The following is a 25773-nucleotide window of genomic DNA, read 5'->3' as shown; positions in this document are numbered from 1 at the left end:
TACATTTCCATAAGAATTGCCATTAACAATTCCGGTTTTTCGTGCTTTCCTTAACTGATTTTAGTCGCCATTTTCGAGAAGGTTCTCCGACTGAAGTTTTCGTTTCGGACCAGACATCGGAAGAAAAGTCGTGTTATTTTTTTCATGCAGTGCCCGACGCCTAGCTGTAGACATCTCAAGCAAGAATAACACTGGCTCTGATTTACAGTTTTCACTGGGCGTAACAAAGAAAGTTTTGATTTTCCGGCTTTGAAACTGGTTCCGACGCCATGAGGCAGATGAGGTCAAGCCACAGATGTCAACATGAGCGTTGCCGTTAGGGACACTCCATTTTATTCGGTGGCAGTGGAGTTTTTTTTTTTTTTCTGCCCGAATTGTTTTTCGTGAGTTGAAGCCTATCCGTGCTCAAGTCAGTCGAGATGCGCTGAGTTTTAGCGTTCTTTTCTGGATGGAATCCTATAACAAAACCTGTTTTTTTAAACAAGCTTATTTATTATAACTCCATACATAAATTGATAGAAATGACGGTGTTTCCGGATATTTTCCATTAAGAAGCTGATTATAATTTGGCGGACACACATCCAGTCAATAATCCAGCATGTCAATATTTTCAAAAGGGAGAAACGAAGAATTAAAAACAAAAGTGTCTTTCCCGCAATATAAACAAAATTTACCGACGGTGAGTCTATAATTTGACGCTCAAGAATTGCTCATAGCAGTAAAAATTGTATTGAAAAACTCGCTTATAATTTTACTTTGTATTTTTTATTTTTAATATCAGATTTTGCTAATCTTCTTTTTATACTAAACATTTCGTGTGGTGTATATTTATTACAATGGTATCTCACTATTATTGTGAAAAGCGATGGAGACTTCTCCTGGTATCAAACTTTGGGTTGACTTTTTGGGTTGACAATAGGACACATTTTCGCTCCCTTTATGGTCTTTTTTATTGTTTAAGGTAAAGAGCGTTTATTGTTCGTAAATCAAAGGTTGCGATTACGGAAGCGTATAGCCTGATCACCTACCGCGAAATTCAAATATCTTCGTTAGCGACTGAGTGTTACAATGCCTCCTTTGGGGTAGTGGGGTGTGAAATCATTTCTAGAGGCCGAATTAATCTAACGGGAGAGGGCTGGGGAATTTGAGATATGAAGAGTAGGTTCACTCGTACAAATGTCTCAAGAATTCCGAGAGTTTTCGTTCAGGCATTTTTAAACATGCAAACTAACCAAGTGTTTGCAAAATTGTCAGCTTTAAAAATCAACACACAGTTTCCGGCCTAGAAATTTTTCAGAAATTTTAAAAGAAAACACCTCCGGACAGATCAGCCGCTAAAAATCCGACGCGCTATCATGCCTTCCGCGCTAGGACCTGTAGAGGTCTGAACGTTCACTAACACCACTATCATAGAAAACAGTAATAGTCGAACGACCCCAAAAAAATTTGTCTCGATTGCGATGAACTAAACAAAACAGAGCCATTTAGCGTTGTTCCTTGGATTGCTTTCAAAATTTGCGCCTTATGACGCTATTGTCTTTTATACTTTTCCATTTTGCAACCGTGCATTAATTCATGCAAACTTCAATTTAAATTCACTCACGAGTCGCTCAACGTGAATTCTTACCAACATGAACACATACGCAATACTCACAACTAAGGCTTGCTTTGTAACGGCTACAGTTATAGAATGTTGAATGTAACAGTGAAAAAAGTTAATATCTCTAATGGATTCCAACTACCGCCCGCTATCATAGAAAGTCGTAATAAATTAGTACAACCCAGTAATTATTACTGTCATGATTTCGATGAGAGAAACTGAAACTGTGCCATTTAGCCTTGTTCCTCGTAGCGCTTTCAAAGTTTGCGCCTTTTTCACGCCATTGGTCCGTTCGCTTTGAGCAATAAATCGTGCAAAACTTCTCATTTACTTAACTCGTGAACCGCTTAACATTAATAGTTTTCCACGCGCCCGCATGCGGAATTCTTTTACAGATACGTTTATGTTCTGATGTTGAAATTAAGGAATAACTTACTCTACTAGGTTATCTAGGTTAGGTCTCTCCGCAGCAGCAAAAGAACAATGAAATCATTCGATCGAAAAAAGGTCACCAATGCTTCCCATAAGAGTTTCATATGCTTTTAATTCCGTGCGCTACTCATGACTCATACTCCAGCATGTATTTAATTCTCAGTCTTATTTTCAGCAATTTATTGAGTTCAGGCAACACAATCTTCACAGAGATATGGAGGCGCACCAGTGGACGGGCACGAGAGAAAATGCGCGTCACTATCAATGACAACAATAAAATCTCTCAAACAAAAAAAGTATTATAAAGGAAATAAAAGGAGATGTAAAGAATCGACCATAAGAGGACACAGAAAAAATCTGAGCCCCAGAGGTTTGGGTTCGAATCCCATCTGGTACTCAGATTTTTTTTCTGTCTCCTCTTATGGTCGATTCTTTACATCTCCCTTTATTTCCGTTATAATACTAATATCAGTGGCATAGGTTGGTTGTTTGGAGGCTCCTTCATAGGCGAGGCATTTCTTGCAATGTGACTGCGTGATGCAGTGAAGCCTTAATGTGTTGATTGTGATGGACTGCGTGACTGCGTGATGCGGTTCGCAAGTCCAACCCACAAAAATGACCCTTGCTCGCCAACGAGTCCTTAGTAGTTCAGAGGTTAGAGCACCCGATCTAGAACACGAAGGGCCGTGGGTTCGAATCCCATCTAGGGCTCAGATTTTTTCTGTGTCGACCTCTTATGGTCGATTCTTTAAATCTCCCTTTATTTCCTATACCAACAAAAAAAAGTGCGAAAAAGTCAACTTTGATTGCTAACGGTTTGCGACTGGTGTTGTTGGAAAACATTACGATATTAAACTATCAAACATTCAGCATATTTCATTAAATTTCGGCGAAATTACTATCGTCTCGAAAAGATTTCTTATAAAGGTCTTTACGCCTGTAACGGTCTTAATTTTGATCGGAGGAACGATGGAACAAAGACGTATAAAATGACTTTAAATTTTGAGAGTCAATTTTAAGTGGAGTTAATTACAGAATGCGCTCAAAATCGGCAAAGTTCCATACATTAACTACAATTTTAGCGGTATTTGCTCCATCCCTAACCAAGGTGGCTTCACAATCAGTGAAAACGTCAGTTAAGGGTGTTATCTAAAGCTATGATCGTTGCGAATTGAAGAAATACTTCTACGATCTCAAGGGTCACGGTGATTTTCATAGTCTTTTCATAATCCATAGTTTCAACTTCAGGTCAGGCATAACAGAACCACCATGATAAAATCACTGCTCCGAGGTTTCTATTTTGAAGCTCAAACCAGCGTTAAGGGTATTATCAAATCAAGAATAACAAGAAAAAAGGTCAGTAGGTCTTGTGCAGGTTAAAAGGAAAACACCGTTAACGATCTTAAAAATTGTAACCACCTTGTACCGTGTTACAAACAACACCCAAGGCACAATGCAATTAAACTGATTCATTAATGCTTCAAAGTTTTGGGATTACTTTTACACTCTTCAGAGATATATAAGTCGCCTCGTTAAGAAATTGAAACTGGGAAACGTTTGAAAAGTTTCCTTTCATTGGCCATTCTTTTGTTCATGTGAAAGATGAGTGATAGTCAGTCAAATCCAATCCTATAGCAAAAAAGATAACATATACCTAAATCCTCCCATTTACCGAAACTAACGCACAACTTTCCTTTTCAGGACAGATATTCTTTTCAAAAGTTCGACTTGGACACGCGGAACTGCTCGTTTAAGCAAACATGAAACGCGGCAGACATGAAAACCTTCAAAGGAACTACGCTTTCCGGGAAATATCTCTAAAACAGTGGCAACGGGATACTTCTAAATTCGATAATATACTTCTGAAACAATGCTACGCATACCTCGTTCCTTAAGCGTGATGTCTCGCCTCGCCTATAACTCGTAACTTGCGTGCGGCAAACAACAGAGAATGTGTTTATACCTCTTTCTTTAACCGTGAAACCCCGTAGCCAGGTAGCTAGGCACTGGCTAGGTAGCCGCTTATTCACTTAGCCACGTAATCAAAGAAGCGAATAACTTTACTGACATACATGTAATTTGAAATATCATTTCATTCACCTGTTCAATTTACTTGAATATTTATTGAATCAGTAGCCATCGAATTTTATCCAGTTCTAGAAATTTTAAATTTTTTTTGTAAGTTTATAGTTAGGTAATTTTTTATACAGGGCTAACCTCACGATTTCCCTATTCAGGATGGTTTTGTATTTGTGTTGAAGCCTCCTGAATAAATGTTATGTTATGTTAATTGACGAGTTCGCTCACAGAGCGCTTTCATCTCCTTGGTGATTTTTTTTTTTTTTTTTACGGCAATAGGTTTCAGAAACGACTGTTAGCAAATATTGAAATGAGAAGAAACGAACAACTTCAAAGTCGGTATGTTCATTTGAGGAGGTTGTTTTCAATTTGATCGTATTTAATTTAATAGTATTTGAATTTTTTGACAGTCAATGAATATTTTTAGCTGAGTCGAATTCACCAGAGCGCTGGTTGTTAGCCACGTTGTCAAACTGAAATGAACAGTTCTTGATGCTAAACTAGTTTTTGACTACTACTCCCTTTTACCTCCCAGCAAATTAATTTTAGCGTGTTCAAGCATGCTGACAAATTAAAATAAGGCACCAACGTTGAGTTCGGTGATCAGACAAACACATATTACGCGATTGTTTCAATATACCGAACGAGTAAAAATTCGCCAACTTCGCAATATGTAAATAAAATGTCATCAACGGCAATTCGCCGATTATCTCCGACTTAAGCGCGAACGGCATACAATTGACGAGTCCCTTAAAATGAGAAAAAAACGCCCTATTGTCTCCTGAAAAGTCAACCATAACAATACGCAAAGTTTGATACGTCAATACGTTTAATTTCATCATCGTCATCATTATTATTATTATTATTATTATTATTATTATTATTATTATTATTATTATTATTATTATTGTTATGAGGGTATATATATTTTTATTACATCAATGGAAATTGTTCTTTTATCTTCTGAAACAAACCCATATAAATTAGCTTTTATATATAAGATGTTGATATTTTACAATTTTATGACAGCAAACTGTGAAATCACTCAGGTTTTAATAGAATCATTATTATTATTATTATTATTATTATTATTATTATTATTATTATTATGAGGGTATATATATTTTTATTACATCAATGGAAATTGTTCTTTTATCTTCTGAAACAAACCCATATAAATTAGCTTTTATATAAAGATGTTGATATTTTACAATTTTATGACAGCAAACTGTGAAATCACTCAGGTTTTAATAGAATCATTATTATTATTATTATTATTATTATTATTATTATTATTATTAATCCAATAATCTATTGAATATCACTATGACTTTCTCCTTTGCATTCAAATGTCAGTCTAACAAGGCAGACACAAATAAAGAAGACACCGTGCAGGCCAAATTGTTAGAAACCTTGTATTGCTTATAGATATGAAAAGAAAGCTAACAAACAAACGAGACGAGACTTGGTAGTGATGGTGAAACGTTTATGGAGGGTGACTTTGATGCCTCGATACTGTAGTTAGATCAACGGATCAACTGCGAAAACAAATCGAGGTAGCGTAATTTAACTTTTAAGTTTAAAAGAAACGCAGAAATATTCAAGCTTGTTCACTGATGCGGCATACGTGACGTTTTCCCACCGTTATTTACATTGCGGAAACCAGAACACTGCTGTCATTTATATAGTCAAACCCTCCCAAGTCAAACTACTGATGCGGGCCGGGTAAGCTATATAAGGCAAATATTGATTACTTTTTAGACTCAACAATGGTTTTAAATCTTATGTATATCCCCTTTTTCAAAATATTTTTAGAATTTATTACTCTTATTTAAGATTAACTGGGAAGGTCAACCAATTAAAGTATAGCAACAGATTCACAGAGTCTTTCTTTTTCTTTTTACAAACAATCCATCAAGCTAATATTCACTGAGAATAACAACTTCACTAGCAGTGATTTTCGACCGATTTAAAGAAGGGTCCTCTAAAAAACTAAATACATGACCTAATTTTAAATCTTAGAACTACATTAAAAATCCATCATATGGAAATTAAAAAGCATAAGTCATAACCAGGGTGATTACATTAATTACAAAATAGCTTTAGACAAGTTTAGACAGCCACGCTTAAAAATGGACATTGAGGGCGCTTCCCTGAATGAGGAACAGTATCCTCCCCTCCCCACCCCCCACCCCCCCCCCCCCCGCCGTTAAATATTCTGAACATTATCTACAAATCTGATTTTTTTTTTTTTTTTTTTTTTACATGTTATGTTGACTTAACTTTTTAAGAATCCATCCGAGAGAGGTGCAACAACTGGCTTCAACAAACGTCTGCTCACAAATCCTAGAAAGTAGAGTCATAATAATAATACCTTTATTTATCGCCTTTGGCGATAAGAATTACGGTAATATTACAGTAAAAAAAAAACTTCAAAACACGACGTGTATATATACAGTCAAAATATGTCAAGTTAATTAAGTTAAGTTAAATTAAGTTAAGTTTAGCACCTGAAGGAATAAACGATTGTTTGTGCCGGGTAGTGCGTGATACAAGTATTCTGAGGTGCGCTGGGTTCGTCATACAAGATCTTAGGTTATGGCCATGATCCACAGCCTTGTCTAAAAAACGTTTGCAAGATCTAGAATACGTTTAAATACTTTCGTCGTCAATTTCTGACGCCTCGTTACAAGTGTCTCAACAGTATCCCTAGGGAGTGCTATGACATTTAGACAGTATCGGTAATGCGCCGATCAGTTCGAACCTTTCAACATCCTGGCCATTTTCCGTGCCCGGGAGTAGGGCATTTGAACTTTACTAGGGTGGGGTGGGAAATTTTGTCATCTTGTCTGGCAGAATACACATGGTTCCTGATCCATGATCGCGTTCAAAGGCGAAAATGTCGCTTTTGTCGATTGGCTTACCAGAAAGGGTCTCCACAAACTTTGCAGTGTTTTCGAAGGAATGTACAGAAAATTTGATTTAATATGAATAAACCCGTTTCCAAATAGGGTACACCAAAAATTGGAAGATTTGTTTCTTGGGGAGGGGCATTTGACGTCAAATTCAGCGCCAATTTTCAAAAGTTCAAATCCCCGCGGGGTTTCCCGAGGGGACATTGATCGGTGCATAACGGCTTGAAGCTTCTTTCTGTTAACATTCGGAAGAATGGAGTTACAGGTAAACATCCGGGAGGTCTCCATTCGTGTTGATCAATGTCAAGGGCTTGCGCGGATCCCCGGAGACAAGCGGCGGGCCAAGGACGGCAAGAGGAATGGTGCGGACTGACGTCACAGGCGTCTGAACGCGGCAAGGTGCGACAATCCGAATCAAAGTTGTCCTCATCTCTGAGCAGCGAAAAGTGTAAACCACGGGATTGATGGCGCTGTTTCCGTAATGAAGAAACTTCACGAAATCCACCAGATGCATGAGTTTGTTACCTTGAGGAAGACACTTAAGAGGACAGAAGATATACAGCATCGACAGCAAAAAAAACGGCAGCCATGACAGTACAAATAGGCTTATGACTATCAACACAGTTTTTGCGGTTTTCCTTTCATGGAATGCTTTCTCGTGAAGCGAGCTAACGGAGTAACAGCGGCGCCGAATGTTGAAAAGTGTGACATTGTTATAAATGTTCGCGTACATACAGATTATGACAATAAGCGGGAATACGAATCCCGCCGTTGTGCTCAGAAATCCTCGATATTTCCACCATGAATCAGACTCGAAATCGGTGACGAAGACACTTGCAATAAGGAGCCCGTAAATCCAAGTTGCCGCAAGGGCAGTGTAGTAGCGGCATCGGGGAATGACGCGGTGTGTAAGCGGTTTTGAAATTGCAATGTTTCGCTCGATGCTGATGGCTGTAAGGTGCGCTATCGAAGTTAGTGCGCTGAACATATCCGAGAAGAGGTAGACTTTGCGGCGAAACTGGAGGTACGCGGTACTCGGCGAAGGATTGTTCAAATCGTAAAGCAAAATGTACATCCATGAAGGAATGGAAATCGCGCCCACCAAAAGATCGGAAACTGCTAGACTGATAAAGAACATGTTAGTCGTAGTTCGCAACTTGTGGTTGCGTTTGAAAGCAGCGATGATCAGGGAGTTCCCGATGATTACCAGTAAGGCTAGGATTGTGTAAACAATGAAAAAGAGAAGTGTCTCTTGCGTCGAGTGGCGAAACTCGTAAACTACTGAAGAGCCGCTGGAATTCGACGATGAGGTGTTTTCTGGAATTGAAGTTTTCTCGGATGAGTTAATGGAAAGTAAATTTTCCATCTTTAAAAGGTGGCGCAGCGTTCTTCGATTTGTAATCAGCTAGACCTTCTACCTTCACCTTGCACTGCGACCTCTGCAAGAAAATTTAAACAGGAGGAGATTTTTAAGATGTATTCACTAATATATGAAAATTGTTTGGCGGCGGAATATTCAAGCATTTAAAGTTAAAAGCTTTGGCGTATAAATGAGTGACATGTAATCGACAAGAGAAGCAAACTTTTTTTAATTAAGCAGGCACCAGTTTTCGGTCCTTGTCAGTTTTAATTTGGCTTATGTAGTTGCTCTCATTTGATTACAACGACACGCGGCTGTCTTTTGAAGTTTTTACACCTGACTTCGTGTGCCAAAAAAAATATGAAAATTTCTATAACTGTTTTCACTTGTAAAAATATAAAAAATAAAAAAAAGCACTTTTGTTCATATGTCACTTAAAACTATACCGACTGCTTCTAATTTGAACCTTTTATTTGAATCAGTGTGCATGGTCAGAAGCTTTGCATGTACGACATTTGAATATCAACATTTTTCTTAATTTCTTCATCCCCCGTCATCAAGTGGATCCAATTCTTGCTGTGTATACGTGACCTGACAAGTTATGGAACCAAGCCCGCGATGTGAGAAAGAACTACGCAATGACAGAGCCGGCATATTATAGAATTTTGCCGTGATCTACACCTACGCTAATCTGGGGACATCATACGTCGCGCACAATTGTCCCTATCAAAGTTAAATGTTTATAATCAATGTCGGTGTTTTATTACTATTGGTTCTGTGGACGAAAAATCCGTCACTGTGACCATTCATTATATATATGGTGCTGTCTTTTATGCGATCCAAGGAATTTTTAGAACTTTTGATTTTGAAAATGGGAAGGTAATCACAAAAAAATATATAAAGTGTGAGCATTTATAAACGAACAGCTGTTTCAAGGACTTCCCGTGGCGTTGTTTTCAAACCTGTCACCGCACAAATTTATGTGGGGGCGAAAGAGAAAGGAAAACGTCCTGTATCTATCGACATGAAATCACAATCAAATGCCAGCTTATTGCTTCTTCTTGCCTTTAAATTATTCTTCAATAATAGCCGGTTAATTCCGCTCGTTTTGCTTCCTTCCAACTCTCAGTAAAACAGCTTTCTTTGGAGTAGTTTTTCTGAATTCAATCACAATTTAGTCGCACCCAGCATGTTCAAAAGATGAGGACATAAAAGATGGAGGGAAAGGGTCCTTATTTTCACTTTTTGTATGTTTTAACCGCGAGACCCGGAACCTAGGACCTTTCGCTATAATAGCCCTGACTTTCGAAGGTCTTTCCACTATTTTTACAGTGGAGATGTTTCGTCACTACCACCGATTCGTCCACTTGTACAGTCCACTCACAGTTACGTCTAAATTCGCCCAGAATTTCTTGTCCAAACTGCGTATATTTTCACTCAAGTGTACGTTTTTTGGGAACCTTCCCATCAGCGTATTTTAAGTGAAAACTTCGCTAATGTGTTTAAGCTTGCAGTGTTACCTTTTCTAAAATCAAGAAACGGTGAAACCTTGTCCGTTGACGAATATTTTTTGACTCGGCGTATACGGTTTTTCGGGACCGCGCGTCCGAAATGTTTCGGCAGTTTTGGAACATGAGATCGACACTGTAACTACACCACATCGAAAATCCTTAGTCGTTTAACTTTGCCAAAAGTGGTAGATAGACAATTTCCACCCATAGCCTGAAGCCGAAAAATGACGCTGTAAAAACTCAGAAGCGTACATTCGCTAAAAGTTTCCAAATATATGTAATGACTTTCTTAAATTTGGTGTAATAAATGCTAAGCTTATAATAATTTGAGAAGTTTCTGGTATTTCTTTTTAAATCGGTAAATTGCAATAATTCTAGCAAAGGAAATTAAGATGAACTTAAAGTTAGATCGTATCGTGCAATGTGGTTTGAGTTTATATTAGACAAATTACTTGAAAAATAAGTAAACGGTCTTTGGGTTGAGCGGAGCTGCATGGCAAATTGAAATAAACTTTCTTGATGTCTTGTATTGTAAGATCAATTTCACTAAAAACCACAGGAAATTAATTTTCGGTTCTCTGTATGTAGCGTGCAGGGATGCTTGACTAGCGTAAATCTTCAAATAAAAGTCTTTATATCTCAAAACAGCATTTTACCAATTGAATTTATTAAATTCGCGGTCAAGAAAGGTTTCCTCGACTCTTTCGAAATTATAGGATGTTATTGAGCAGATGTGGAAAAGATCTCAGTTAACCCTTTCTGAAAACGATAAATTTGTAATCATACCGCACGTTTCCGTCGGGATACACCTTATAATTATCCTACGCTCAATCCAATCTCTTCATCTAAATACTACCGACCGACCCACCTCCTCCCCCCGAACTCCGAAAAACCTGGGTTATTTCAGGTTCGAATCAACAAATTTTTCGAAATGGATTTAATTATTGAAGTTAAAGCTAAAAGAGAACGATGTTTCGACCGTCCGACGGTCATTTTCAAGTTCAAGATGAGAAGTAAATATTAGCATGTGCTTAAATACAATTGAAAATGACCGTCGGATGGTCGAAACGTCGTTCTCTTTTAGCGTTACCTTTTATAGTTAAATTTATTTCAGGTCGCCAGCCAAACAAAAGTACCCCATCACTATATTCTGGTATTAAACTGTTCTAATAAAATCAAATTATTTTCAAACAGATCGAAGATTAACAGCTAATGTCTCTTTGCAATATCAGGAAATTTTCAACCAGATAGGTGAGGAGAGTAAAGAGAATTATCAACTTGGGGATATTGACTTGATGTACCACTAATGTCTATACCGATCAAAATCTAATTCCTCAATACATTGCGAAGCAGACGTGATGAGAGAACAATTAACTACAGTAGGGATGATTGTGCCAAAAGGTCGAAACTACAGCAAATAATAATACTATCTCGGTTAAGGCTTTAGCTAATTCTCAAAAACTGGCACTACTAATAGTTCTTTCCCGAGAACATTTTTTAACTTTATATGATAAATTTAAATTTCTGGTCGTGTTTTAAACCATATGACAGGAAACTTTGAATTCGCAGCGTCTTTTTGTAATTTATGAAAACCCGATGTTGTCGCAAAGTTATGGAAAATTTTTAGCTAGTTCCACGGATTTGGAAAATTTTCAAAATTATTCAGTCCCGAAACAATGATTATGGAATTGACCTTGTAACTTAGCGTCGAAAATCGAAAATTGGCGCTAAAATATTCCATGCTTAGAGCGGTATTTCCCCGTGTAACTCATAGCTAGCTAGATGGTTTCGCTTAAGAAACATACCTCCCGTTTTCACCAATATTCTGTTAAGTCCATACGCATACAAAGAGTTTTTCCTACCAGCAATGTCGCAAAAAGTAGTGTGATTATGTCTGATTATATCTCCCGCTTATGTACTGCACGTGTGGGCCATGAAATGTCTCAAATTTATGCAAGGCTGGACTGCGTAGAAAACTTAACACGACAGCGACATGATAGGCCCCAAACCGAGAATCAACAGAATGCGGCAACCGTGGACAGCTGTTTCGAGCTGGTTGGCTCTCGTCAGCACGGTGTAGCACAGCAAAAAGTGGAACACTAACGCGAGTCGAGTGTTCTACCAAATGCACGTGGTAGCCGATTTCGGATGGGCCCAAATTCAGACATCCGTCCACGTCATAGCGCGTGGCTACGAACAATGAACAAAAGAACTGAAATATCATGTCGCTGTCGTCAAGTTAAATGAGAAAAGCAAAACTTCCCTTCGTAGGTACATGGCCAAACCATGCACAGATCCTGCGTATACCTACAGCATTTTCGTTGTGCGGTTCCTTGCTTATAGTTTGCTTTTATGTTTTGGACCGTAGATCTTTTTAGATCCGATATGCTGTACCTTTTAACATGGTTTGGCCATGTACCTACGAAGGAAAGTTTTGCTTTTCTCATTTAACTTGACGACAGCGACATGATATTTCAGTTCTTTTGTTCATTGTTCGTAGTCACGCGCTATGACGTGGACGGATGTCTGAATTTGGGCCCATCCGAAATCGGCTACCACGTGCATTTGGTAGAACACTCGACTCGCGTTGGTGTTCCACTTTTTGCTGTGCTACACCGTGCTGACGAGAGCCAACCAGCTCGAAACAGCTGTCCACGGTTGCCGCATTCTGTTGATTCTCGGTTTGGGGTCTATCATGTCGCTGTCGTGTTAAGTTTTCTAAGCAGTCCAGCCTTGCATAAATTTGGTTCATTTATATTTTTGGCTGATTAGATCTTTTACAGATCCTGCGTATACCTACAGCATTTTCGTTGTGCGGTTCCTTGCTTATAGTTTTCATGAAATGTCACATTTCATTTCAACGTATGAGTCATACGTTGGACCAAAAAAGGGTTTCAATTTGTTAATCAGATTTCGTGTACAGAATTTTTTTGCGCGTTAAGTGTCGGGTCGAACGTCTTTGTGTTTCGTCTGAAGGATAGATTGGCTTAATTTCGTCACAGAAGCGGCCACTTTACAACAATTCACTGACAGTAACTATGACAACTATGACGCTATTCTCTGTTTTCAGACGAAAGACAAACATGGATAAACGTTGAACCTACGAAAGTACGTCTGCACCTGAAAACGGAACAATTTGTAGAACATTTTTTTGACAATGTTTGTTTTAACAGTAACAATATTTGTAAACTGAGCAACAACTAAATTTCGGCTGAGCGTGTTCACCAGAATTGTACTTCCGTATAACACAGGCTGGATGAATGGTTTTGTTTGAATTCCCCCTCCCCCCCCCCCCCCCGAAAAAAAAATAAATAAATAAATAAACTCCGGACCATAAATTTGGGAAATATATTAGTATATATATTTTTTTAAATTAATGATCATTCTTAAGTACAATACCATGACGTTACAACAACAACAAACTTTATTTACCCCAGAGTCTACAAAAAGCATTTACAATGTAACACACAAACAATAGGGTACTGGCTAACTGAAATAACCTTAGAGTTTAAAATGCCAAGCAGTCGGTTAACAGAAACATTACATTACATTACATTATCACATATACACAAACTTACACGTATTTAGTGTAGTATTTCATCAGCCTATTTACGCCTCCTGTGATAAACAGCGGAGAGGTTTCCATGCAATCTTGTTCCCAGTCCTCACTCTTCCCCCCTCGAGAAAGGACTCTGGATGCGGCTGGTAACGTGGTTTCCATGCCTGCATTAGTTGTTATTCTTTCTTTTCGCTGCCTTTCTTTTTAATCTTTTTAACCGACCGACCAGCCCACCGTCACAAGACGAAAACATTTTCGACACGAAGCATTCTACTCGGATGGCCTGACCTTTCACCCAAACTTACCAGCTTAGGAGTGATCAATGGGATCATAAATACTCGGGATTCGAAACATCAAGAAAGTTGTTGGGTCAGATGGAAAAGCAGAGAGAAAATACCATTAATGATGCCCATAGTTTAGTTACGTTTTAAATGTAACTAAAAAAGACTAGTGTCTAACTGCAAAACTATATCATTTACCTCGGCACTAGTCATTTCCACCTAAGATATTTATATTCAGCCTTATTAATAACTATAAAACTTTAAATTAACTAAATATACATATAAAATATTATATCATGTTTTAAGGAAATGTGAAGTAAAGTATTGTATCGTATATCATAGTGTGAATTTTCAATAACAATTCCGACTAGTCCATCACATAAGTTCGCTACAGACCAGGCCTAGTCAGGGGGGTTTGGGTATATGGTATATATCTTGACTGTTTTTTTAGCAAGGTATTCGGTATTTTTTTGAATAAAATATATTTTGTTTTTCCTGAATTCCTAAGTATTTGGTATTAACGGTTTTGTATTTTGAAGGTATATTGGTACCAGAGGGGAGCGAAATAAGGTATATTAGTATCCCACCCTCCCCCTCCCCCCCCCTGAAAGACAACCTGTGTATCACCTGAACTGAGTGACATTTACAGATAAACTTTTTTTCCCCAGTTTCACAAGCTGAATTTTTAAATCAATGTTCATCTTCAACATTTAACGAGACAAACAAAAAAATATTTTCTCTCCCAGAGGTACTTTATCGCAACCAGCCAACTCTATTGACGAACAATAGCTTTTCTAAAAATTTCGTTCGAAGCTTATGTTTTATTAATACCATTCAAAATATGCCAAGAATGGATTAGACGGGGAATTCAAATGCGTCTTGATTATTTATCCATTTGACACGTGCGAGAATTGCTCCGAGATCCCCCAACGGGACGGTATGAAGTGAATTTTCAAATGAAGAACGACCAAAATAAGTTTTGACCGATTCTTAACTATCAAAGAGACTTGAAAACGTCGATCCGACTGCTGAAATCCATTTCCATGCTAGCCAACCTTAGTGGGGCACTTTCCAAAATTCTGAAAGATTCGCCCTCTTCACAGCCCTCAAAATCCCCCCCCCCACCCCCCACAAACATTGCTGTAAATAAATCTAACAAAAGCCCTGGCGGTGTTTGGAAGAGCATTGTCGTAAGCAAGCGTTTGCTTCAAAGGCGTGCAAAAGACTGACAACATTTGTTCGCTTTTGTGAACTTTTTACGCAGACCTTCCACTAACTTACCCTGTTGGTATCTTTTCCACTACTCGTTCACGTGTAGCCAAGCAATCTCTGCGACGTGCCAGCGTTTCACTCAGGCTGGCGTTTCGTGCGATTCTGTAAGAAATTGATGCCTCACGGCTCTAAATTCTGCTTCAATGGCTCATCAATTTGCATCTGCAGGCTTTCGCATCCACCTTATGCGTCAGAAGTGTAAGTGGTCTTCACTTAAAGTTGGCGATGAATAGACATGTTAGTGACATGTAATGCTTCTCGCAAACTCTAACAGCTAAAGCCACTCAGGCACCTGTTTTTCGTTGAGTGAAAACGATAGTTTTTTCAAGAAATTAGAGCCAGGTTTGGAAGAGCCCGCCCATTTTAAGTGACTGCTGGCGTATATTTAGAAAAATAAAGTAAATCTATCAAGAGACGTTTTCTGATAAAAGAGCCTTTTAGCCCTGCGGAGATATGTAATGCTTTACAATTAAGAGTTGTACTTCTATTTCCTTTCGTTTTAGTCTGAGATATTTTAAACATCATGATTCCCTACGAGATATGAAATAATATCTTTCAAACTGAGGAAGGCGCGTTCAATAATAATAACAAAAAAACACTGAAGGCTTTTTATTTACAATGCTATTTCAACATCGGTGACGGCCACTTACAAAAACGCATACGCATTACACGAACGGCTTTTTATTTCAGTCTTAGCAAAAACATGGGAAGGTTTCTTTGGTCGTTTTGGACGAAAATGTAACGATATTTGTACTCTTTTCTTAAAAGCGGGAGATATCCTCTTGTTAGACTTCCCAGTGAATTGGATCTTTTTGCGAATGTGGAAAGTTAAGTGTTAAGGACTGAAGTTTTGCTGCACGGCAGAAGTTTTCCTTGACGTGTCTGTTTGCATAAACGAGTACTTGATTGAGTCGCTTTGCTATCCGGGTCGATAACACTGGGCGCTTACGGGTTATGAAATTAAAATAAAAAGTATATATATCGTTTAATTTCTTCAAAAGCAGCGCTTAATAGAACATTGCTAAGAAAGGATAATTTGGAATTGGCTGAACAAACAACTGTCATTCCTGTTTGTATAAACATTTTTAAAAATTAAATTCGCGGGTCAGTTTGTTGTGTGACCCACTTACTCTGCAAAAGTAACCACAGTCCGAATCAATTTGAATTGTGCTGAGTAGGTCTGGTGAATGCCACTCTCTAGTCTCCATTCCGCACTCTTCTTCTTTCAAACGTCGCGACAAACTCTTTACCTTTCCATGGTCTCTTTCAACCCCTGCTGGAACTCGGATCGAGGGGGGTGGGGTGGTGGATGAGTATAGAAAAGGAGACCGGCTCGGGGCGAAGTTGGTACCTCGATAGAAAAAAATCCATAGGAAGAAAACAATATGAAGGCAGATTGGGGTTAGTTGAATGCCATTCAATTTTGATTCATCTAACTTTATACCTTATTTAATTTACCTCGTTTTACAAAGAAAAGTTTTCATTCATTTATCCAAAGAGGACAGAGCACCCTTATAGACCCTTACTGCTTTTGACCGATATCGAAATCGAAAATGTCTACGAATATTATTCTCAGTGTACAGTTTGCTTTTGTATTATTGGTTTATTCAAAGAGAATTCTAATCACAGGAAGAGGTCGAGGCAGCTGCGAAGCGGCTCTGCCTTGAAGAGTACTGAATTCAACCAATTAATCAATCAATCAATCAATCAATCAATCAATCAATCGACCATCTTTATTTTCACTTTCACCTTAATTTACAAGTAACAGTAGAATAATAAATGGTGTAAAGTGACTGGAGTCCAAAGAAAGCATGGCTTCTAATATGGACCCCACAAATAATACAGCTTTAATAACGGCTTAACTGTGAGTAGTATCATAGTGTCCTGAACGTAAAAGAAGACTGCGAATATGATATGTACTTCCCAAACTAAGACCATGTAACCTCACAGAAAGAGCCATCTTTAGGAAAGCTATCTCGCTTTCCAAACCATTTGCTTATACCTCTTCAATCTGTTAAAAACAGCTAGCCTTAACGTCTGAAATTTTGCAAAAGTGCTGTTTATACAATATGTTTACAAGGCTTTGTCATTAATCCCCTGTAGACATAGAACGTTACGATTGGTCATATGACAATTCTCAGAACGTCAATTGCAGATGAATACTAATAATTAATTTCAACAAGTTCAAAGGTGCTCAGGGCATCAGTTTCTTTCCTACTGGATCGTAAAATGCAGGCTTCAATTCCTTTCTGCCTTTTGGGTGGTTCCTACTTCCAGCACGGGCTATTCCAGGGTTTCCCGCTGTTTTTTTCTTAATATTTCCTGGTATTGTTGATCAACTGTAGGGCCGATTGTATCTACAAAAAAATAGATTTTTAATAGTCTCGAATTGTTAGTAAACTAAGGTTTTCTTCAAGTCAGCGCGTTATTCAATATATTATTCAATCAAATATTTATATTGTTCTGGCGTTTCTCGAAGTCATCCCCGTAACTCGAATCACCAACTCGTTTTTCAACTTCCCTGGTGATAGTTCAGTCTCCCTGGTTATCTGTTTCAACTTCCCCAGTTGAATTATCCTAGGGATTTCTTCCTTCCTCCCCCATCGCCCATACAACTGAACATGTTTCCATCTCTGTTGATTATCCAAAGCGTCAATGTCAGGTTAGCTGTTCCTGTTTCCCTGTTGAGGTACCCCGAGGGATTTTGTCCTCCCTCTCCATAATCGTATCACCAATTTCGCTAGCATTCTCCTTATTTCTTCCCAGGTTAGCTGTTCCTGTTTCCCTGTCGAGGCACCACAGGGATTTCTTCCTCCCTCGCCGTCACCCGTATCACCAATTTCGCCAGCATTCTCCTTATTTCTTCATTGCGGTACGCGTACACAAATGGGTTAACCGCGCTGTTACTGTAGTGCATCCACTTTATGAAGTCCATGAGTTGAGTAAAACCACCTCCATACGACGGAAGGCTCGGACGATCAAACGACCACAGCAGAGAAACCACGAAAAACGGCAGCCAAGCAACCACGAATAACACAGTTACAATCCCCATGGTCGTGGCAGTTCGTTTTTCACGCTGCACGCTGTTGCGTAGCGCAGATTTCGCGTTCGTTTGTTTCCAGTGCGCGTTCATACTCTTGACGTTTCGATAAATGCTGCTGTACATTAAAGTTATAATGATAATGGGGATGGCGAACCCTGCGGCAAACACTAATGAGCCGCGATAGTTCTTCCACCTGGAGCTGAACTCCACTGAGTAAACTACAGTGACAATTAGTGAGTAACTCCAAGTTGCAAGTATCATGAACAAGTAGCGTTCAAACGAGCTTATCCGGTGCTGGATGGGCCAACAGATCGCGAAATATCGCTCCACGCTGATCGCCACGAGGTTCGAAATCGATGCTAACGCGCTAAAAATGTCAAAACCTCGATAAAAGTTTGTGACTTGCGCGTTCACTTTGAGGCACGACTTGAAATAGGGGCAAGAAAGGTTATAGATCCAAAGTGGAATCGACACCGCACCCACCAACAGATCAGAGACTGCCAAGCTCACAAAGAACATGTTTATGGCAGGTCGAAGGCGACCTCTCCTGAGGGCAACAACGACAAAAGTGTTTCCAGCGATCACCAGTAACGCGAGCAAGATATACAGCGCCACAAATGCGAACACCAGATTCTTAGACCGATAGTGAGCGTTCGTGTTAGAGTCAGTCTTGTTGGCATCATTCCCCTTCGTTTCCGCGTTGTCCATGTTTAAGGCTTTTGAAATCAGGTGCCTGCGTCCCAAACTTATATAAAATCGACTGGTTAACTTGTGAGTACTTAGAATTCACTTTGTCTTTTTTTGGTTTAGCTTCGCATTGACAAATCCTCACAAAGTAATTCTCGCTTTCTGCCGGCTCTCGTTTTGTTTGTCACCAATGAACAAATATTTGAAAACACACTGGCTTCGCCTCGTGTTTTAATGCCAGATGTAATGAACCAAGATCTCTTGCATGACAGTTGGCTCACAAGAATTGAGCTTGTTTCTTTATAGCTAGTCTGTCAATTTGTTAATTTGGCGGATGTCAAAGCGAGCCAGTTTCTATTAAATAACGATAGGGCTGATATCGTCGGTGTACTTGTATCGTAGGATTCTACTTAACAACGACTTACATCAAAGGTTGTCCGACAAACCTTTTGCCCCGATTTTGTTTTATTTTGTTTCCAAATTGATTTCTTTGAGCGGCAGCCGATGTACATCTATGTCACCTGTTACGTCAGTGTGTGAATTGTAATGTACTGTGCAAACGTTTACTTAAGTTCGGTACAAAGATTAAACCTGCCAAACGTAATATATGTAATTTCTATCAGTCAATCATAATTTCCAAAGATCACTCTTTTCTTTTCTCTCTCTCTCTCTCTCTCTTTTTTTTTTTTAGACGAAGGTTAAACAACAATTCGATGTGATCAGTTGAAACCGATCTAACAAACCAGTTTTAATGACTTGGTTGGAAAAGTACTTGAAAGCCGGCTTTCTTCAAAGATGTTAACTTCCAAATTATCTCGATCGACCGTGGGATCCAAACAGCTGCTCGTTTTATTTTGTTCCAATTATTTTTTCTTTTCTTTAATAAATACAATATTTATCCATTATACTACAAAGTTGAGTTTTCTACGAACGAATATTTAACGATGCGGAAACCGAGCGAGGGCGTTTGTGATGTAATTGTGTTGGAGGAAATTTGCCAAACTCTATGACCACACACAGCAGAATTATTAGTAAAACTTTACAAAAGAATTAAGAGACTTTGCCTTTTTAATTTGGAAGTCATATCAAACGCGTATATTCTTTTCATCTGGGAATAGTCAATGGTATACATGGTAACCAATCATTTTTGCGTCGATCATTCCAATATACCATGGGAAATCAGTCAACTCTCGCCTTGCGGACACCTTGTTATTACGGACATCCCGATAAGACGGACACCAGCTAAGTCCATAGATTACAGACGTTTGACTAAAATAAATTCCCGCTATTACGGACTCTCGCTATAAAGGACACTAACTCGCCGTCCCAAGGATGTCCGCAGTAGAGGGAGTTGACTGTATTCACCAATCATGTATACAAACAGACTTTATAATGAGTGGAATAGATGTGCTGCTCTCGAAGGAAAAAGCCCAATGAAGGGTCATCCTGCTCACATTGGAGGGTAGAGCAAATCTCCACTTAGCCTTGTAGGTACAATATTAGTTCACAAAATTAACAGTCAATATACAGAACGAGGTTCTCAGGACGATTACTTAACAATTACTTTTACGTGTCCTATATTCAGATCGTAACCAACGAGGCACTCAGCATCGGAGTCGGTTATTTACATAAATCTGTAAAAATATTACTAGATATTAGATCTTTTACAGATCCTGCGTATACTAGCAGCATTTTCGTTCGCGGTCCTTTGTAGTTTATTCTTTAAAGAAATTAGGCCAACTATCTTATAAAATGTAACTTCTATGCAAAATAAATTGAATTAAAAATTGAATTGAATTAAAAAGAGAAAAAATATGACTATACGAAGTTTGAAATTTTGAAGTCAAGTCTTCCCCTTGTTCACCTTTCATTGTACGTTAGGAATGCAATATATTTCCCAACTGCCATCTAAGTGACCATGGCACATTTGTACATAGTCGTAAGCCTTGATCTTCGCATTATTTCTTGTGTCTCATTTTAGGGCTTGGAGCATGCTTGTCAGACTTGCTGTTTTCATGTACGATGATATTTAGTGGAATATCACTGGATAACTGACTTGAAACGCCAAATACCGGAAAGTAAGAGAAGTAAACCAAGGCACTGGCAAATTATTGCGTCATTGCGTTGAATAGGGAACCAGTCATCGAATTTCTCAAAATCCACCGAATACATAGTGTAAGTATATCATAAAGCGGATATATCTGAGTAAGTGCTTGTCCAATTAATTTGTACACCCCATCAAGAAAACTCTTAATCATATCATTTGAAGCTCCTAGAAGCTAAACAAATTTAATTTCTGGCCTGTTAATTAATGAGCAGACGCATGTCACTGAGATAATGACCACTTTCATTAACTTTCTGATTAATATCATGTCAATCGGATTGATTTTTATCAAAGCGGAATATTTCCTTAGTTTTCCTGGTCAGTCCTCGGTGCTACGCAAGATGCATTTCATTTAGGCAAAAAATGATTTTCCCTGGGCCCAGTTGCTTGAAGCATGGTTAGCGCTAACCATTGGTTAAGAGGTATTAAAACCTATAGGTTGTCATGGCATTTAACCCGGGTTAGCGCTAACCATGCTTCGAGCAACTGGGCCCTGGACGCTATATCCCCTATTTTCGGTGGTTACTAATAGTTTCGAGTACAAGTGTAATAATTTTTTAGAGAAAAATGAACCCGGCATTGTGTTCACCACTAATACAAGCTTTTCAAAGTGATACTGGCCACTGACTAACTTCAGTATCAAAAACAGCTGCTAACGAACTTTAATTTTGATAATAAAAATATAAGTAGTTAGCTTATTACTTTTCTGTGAACGTAAAAGCGCTGAATACTGTCAAGTGGACTGATGTATGTATTAATTCACCCGACTTCCGTCTTTATCAGTTTTTAAAGCTATGATCGTTATTTTAAAAAGAGCACAATTTGTATGCCAAAACTCGAGCGTGCAGTCTATCATCCACAGTTGAGCTCATGAATAAATCAATCCTTCTTGTTGGAAAATCTGTGTCTGTTGGTGAAGTTTACTTGTAAAAAAAGTTAACCAGTTATTTTCTTGATGTTCACAGAAAAAGCTAAACTATATTACAAAATGATAACTGCACGTTTCCACCTATATTGAATGAAATGTATTGGTTGGAGTACATTTTATCCGCTGGATAGCGATTTATCCACTAGATAGCGTTATCCGCTCTTTGAACAACCGCAGCCTGGTGTATTGCGCGAGAAAAGTGTATATTTAAGTGTCTATTTAAAACTGATTCGTGAAATTTTTTCCACCAGAAGGTCTTGGCAACCAGCATGTTGTGAGAGAGCACCCTGTATAAACACTGTTATAATAATAGCAATCATTAAGCTAAGTTATTGTTTGAAACATCTTGAACTATGAACTGTTACCGAGGATATTCCCTCGGTTGCCTAAATGCTGATTACGGCCGGGCCAGAAGTGTAACCAGTAGGGTTATTCTACAAACCAGAAACCTTTACCACAACATCCTGGCGTTAGTTTTTTTGTGAAGGAGATCTCCTGGTACGTGTTGTTGGAAAACAACCAACCTTTGTTCCAAGGCCGCTTAAGTTGCTAGCCTTTGTGCACCAAAGCTGAAACAGTTTTTACCTGCTATGATTTATATACAATCTGTTTATCGGTGACCAAAGAAAAGCGAACTCAATCCATTAAGGGCGCGGGTGCAGCGACCAGATGCGAGACTAGCCAGAGTCGAAATGTTGCGAGAAAAATCAGCAACGTTACTAGGATGAAGAAAAATGTTTTTCTTGGGAAGCAAGACTTTGTTTTTTCCTTCTGCTTCTCCGAATTCTCCTCATCGGGGAGATCGATAACGTAAGCTGTCATTGCATGAGAAACTCCACTACGTAATGCGAGAAGCGATCGCGGATTGAATAACCAGTTCACTCCGGGTTCTTTGTGTGTGATATTAGACGGACTTCAAACAGATACCTCTCTGTTTTAGCTGTGTTAATTGCACTCGAAAACGCGTAATTCAGTTATTGTTCAAAAGTAACGACCACAACCACTTTGATCCCAGGTGCTTCCTGACCAAAACCGCATACAGTTGACATTAAGCTTTCCTTACAAACACTATCTCTGGTTATAAAGAATCACTTCGTCAAACTATATATCAAGTGTTGAGGCCAGAAGAAACTAAACCACTGCCGTTATAACTTCATACAATCACAAGAGTTTTGCCACGCGTTTTAACAAACAGGTTGAACAGGTATTTTATTATCACATATCACACTGATACTTTTACGGCTGCGCTAACAATATCACAGGGCGTTCAAGAACTATGACAATAAGCGGGTTCAACCGTTTTAACAGTCAAGTTCCTCAGTTAATATAATGGTGGTTGTTTCGAAGTATCCCTTTCTAAAAAAATAAAACTTTTTCACTTTTTTGGGAGCAGTTATGCGTTCCAGAACAAAAGCAGAACACAAGTTAGCAGCTGAAAACCAGCAAGTGTGCAACAACCGCTTCGATACAGCTGAATGATTCTAACTAGTAACTGCACTTCGTTCGGCAATGGAAACTCAGAACCACATAGAGTTCATAGTATTTTTGTAGAGAGGATAAGATACCTTTTCCTCGAATATAAAATTATTTAACATATTGACGACTCAAGGCCATTAGAATCAGGTAGACACAATTAGTATGCCGGAAGAGGTACTACCTGCATTTAGCCGGTCGCGGGAAACGGCGAACTTTCCACACACTTTGCCTTCCAAAGATTTCCTTTCGACTTGCATGTCCACGTTTTTTAAGGGAAATAGTGCTTAAAAGGAGATGCCTCAAAATGACCCTTTTCTCAGTAATAGCATACGCCCCTTCTCGAATTAGAAATCTGTCGAGGCTGATCAGTCGAACGATCGTAACACTTCCACCTGACTTTCTGTTATTGACAACCTAGAAATACCACTGAATCGAAACTCTTTCGAGAAAAAATATTATTTTTTGACATTTGGGCAAAACGTTATTGTCACTGAATCCTTTCGTATGTAAACGGGACCTTTCGGCTATTTTACGAAGAAATAAATAAAATCTTTCGACCTAGACAATTTCTGACAATCGTTTCGGCTGGTACCTGTTATTTTCAAACACAAACAAAATTTTTCTCACGACACTTAGACGCCAGTGAGTGTTTTCAATTATTTTATGTTCAGGCTAGCTTGTGCTATCAGAATATACTTGCCCACAAGAATTTGACTTTTATGTTCTCGAGGAAGGGAACACCGGTCAAAGCACATAAAATGTGTGAATACTTTTACTTTAACTAAAGTCTTACCGATCTGAGATGAAGTTTACAAGTAGCGGATTGCAAGGTACATACTGATTTTGTTTTTCCATTACACTATCTCAGTGATTGAATACTGGCACAGATACGGGAAACTACTGGGATATGGATGTCGTGCCTCTAAACAAAATAAGACAATTGTTTCCCAACCGAAGTGTTATAACTGCAGGGGCACTGACTAGAATATCTGTTCGGAAAACATTTGTTGCCTCAGAAATTTGGATTTTATGTACTCAAAGAATTAATGTTTTCTAACGTACATTTGTTCAGCTGGACCCAGTTGTTCGAAAGCCGATTAAGCTAATCCTGGATTAATGTGAACTTTGATTCAAGTTTAATTAATAATCGTTTAAGATGCTTCCGAAAGATTGTTGACACTCAGTTTTGACTTAGACTTTTCTTTACCTTTAGCTTGAAATTAGGCTTTAAAACTACTTTTAAAATGCCAGATGAAAACCTCGAGTAACTTTTAATCGTAGATAAGCGTTAATCGGCTTTCGAACAACCCGGCCCTGGAGGATAGATTTCTTTATTGAATAGACTTTATCACGGTTTTCGACGCCATTTTGACGAGTAGGCAAACAGGCTTGAAATAACAGTGTTTGTATGGAAATCCGATGTCAAATAATTTTCATAAAACATCGCTTCTGAAAAATTCATGAATTGAAAACTTTTGGCAGTAGGAAAACGATTTAAAGAAAAAAAATTGGAGGGATGTAGCAGTGCTAGAAAGAGTCCAGTCGTGTTTTGAATTTTCCATACATTTGTCTGTATAGCGAACCAGCCGTGAACTGCTACTAAAAATAGTTCGCGGGAAAAAAATACAGGGAAATGTATGGAAAGTTCAAAACACAACTGGACGCTTTCTGGCACTGCTACATCCCTCCAATTTTTTTCTTAAAATCCTTTTCCTAATGCCAATTCATGAATTTTTCAGAAGCGATGTTTTATGAAAATTTTTTGACATCGGACTCACATACAAACACTGTTATTTCAGACGTGTTTGCCTACCCGTCAAAATGGTGTCGAAAGCCGTGATAAGGCCTATTGTTATAGCCTAATCAGTATTAGGGGCACCCATCGAAAACATTTAAGCAACATACTTTAATTGTTGTTTCCTGTGTACCCATATCCTTTTACAGCCTTCTTAAGGTAAGTTTGAGTTAGGAAACGGAATCTTATCTCCGGCCAAATTTACGAGATGCTGTTGGCTTTCCACAAAATACTAGCTGAACTTATTTTGCAAGAAATTTGCCTCTACGAAAACAGAGGGGAATAGATTTTCAGTGTCACGAAAGTTTGAGGTGAAATTTCATTAAATTAAAACGTCACCTTTTTTCATAATTAAATATGTGTTTCAGTTACATCAGCTCCTACCAAAACGTCCGCTAATGTACGTAAACAGGGAAGTAATTATCAGGGGGAGCTTTTTCCTCCTGTTTATCTGTTGAACGGTCATAAGTCTTTACTGTCGTCATCATCATCATCATCGTCGTCGTCGTATATCGTCATCCTAATACTCTGGGTTTTGCTCTGCTTTTTATTCCAGTACTATACTCTTTAGTTTCTGGCCTAATTTTCATCCTGACACTAGAAACTATGGTTTTTGGCCTCATTTTCATTCTAATATTATAAACTCTCGTTTTTGGCTTAATTTTCATCCTAATACTACACACGAAAGATTTGGGCGTAATATTTATCCTAACACTATACACTCTGGTTTT

The 25773-nt window shown here is 38.5% G+C and overlaps 3 protein-coding genes and 2 long non-coding RNA genes across 10 annotated transcripts in view; 2 read left to right on the top strand and 3 right to left on the bottom strand.

The window, feature by feature from the left end:
* LOC146478612 (uncharacterized) overlaps positions 1–5121 on the bottom strand; it is a 13130-nt gene extending 8009 nt beyond the window's left edge. Inside the window, exon 1 of the mRNA XM_085112198.1 lies at positions 1–5121. This exon is cut by the window's left edge and continues 383 nt beyond it. The gene's annotated coding sequence lies outside the window, so the exon portion shown is untranslated.
* LOC146478608 (uncharacterized) overlaps positions 1–23089 on the top strand; it is a 27481-nt gene extending 4392 nt beyond the window's left edge. Inside the window, exon 3 of the long non-coding RNA XR_014865144.1 lies at positions 20721–23089. This is a non-coding gene — a long non-coding RNA (uncharacterized LOC146478608). The remainder of the gene's footprint in view (positions 1–20720) is intronic.
* Positions 6378–15349, bottom strand: LOC146478610 (adenosine receptor A1-like). 6 transcript variants are annotated; one of them, XM_085111733.1, is made up of 2 exons: positions 15015–15349; positions 6378–8431 (listed from the first exon to the last, which is right to left on the bottom strand). In XM_085111733.1, exon 2 carries the CDS (start codon positions 8390–8392, stop codon positions 7286–7288), a length of 1107 nt encoding a protein of 368 aa, XP_084967859.1. In that variant the 5' UTR covers positions 8393–8431; positions 15015–15349; the 3' UTR covers positions 6378–7285. The 6 variants fall into 6 exon arrangements, with proteins under 6 accessions (XP_084967859.1, XP_084967857.1, XP_084967858.1 ...); XM_085111731.1 differs by having other exon boundaries at positions 6378–8465; positions 15019–15348; XM_085111732.1 differs by lacking the exon at positions 15015–15349 and adding an exon at positions 13476–14211 and having other exon boundaries at positions 6378–8465.
* Positions 8278–9153, top strand: LOC146478611 (uncharacterized). Its single transcript, XR_014865080.1, has 2 exons — positions 8278–8401; positions 8432–9153. It is a non-coding gene; the product is annotated as an uncharacterized LOC146478611 (long non-coding RNA).
* Positions 16820–20726, bottom strand: LOC146478609 (trace amine-associated receptor 1-like). The gene has a single exon (XM_085112199.1). The coding sequence runs from the start codon at positions 18758–18760 to the stop codon at positions 17777–17779; it is 984 nt and encodes a 327-aa protein (XP_084968325.1). The 5' UTR covers positions 18761–20726; the 3' UTR covers positions 16820–17776.
* Positions 23090–25773: the final 2684 nt, after the last annotated feature.

This window comes from Pavona decussata, unplaced genomic scaffold, assembly GCF_977016875.1.
Source record: "Pavona decussata unplaced genomic scaffold, jaPavDecu1.1 SCAFFOLD_64, whole genome shotgun sequence".
In the NCBI taxonomy this organism is placed as follows: Eukaryota; Metazoa; Cnidaria; class Anthozoa; order Scleractinia; family Agariciidae; genus Pavona; species Pavona decussata.
Note: the sequence above shows the minus strand (reverse complement) of the source record. Positions and strands in the feature narration are given on the sequence as shown.

Coding starts and splice junctions, on each gene's coding strand:
- LOC146478610 (XM_085111733.1), bottom strand. CDS start 8,392: ATGGAAAATTTACTTTCCATTAACTCATCCGAGAAAACTTCAATTCCA.
- LOC146478609 (XM_085112199.1), bottom strand. CDS start 18,760: ATGGACAACGCGGAAACGAAGGGGAATGATGCCAACAAGACTGACTCT.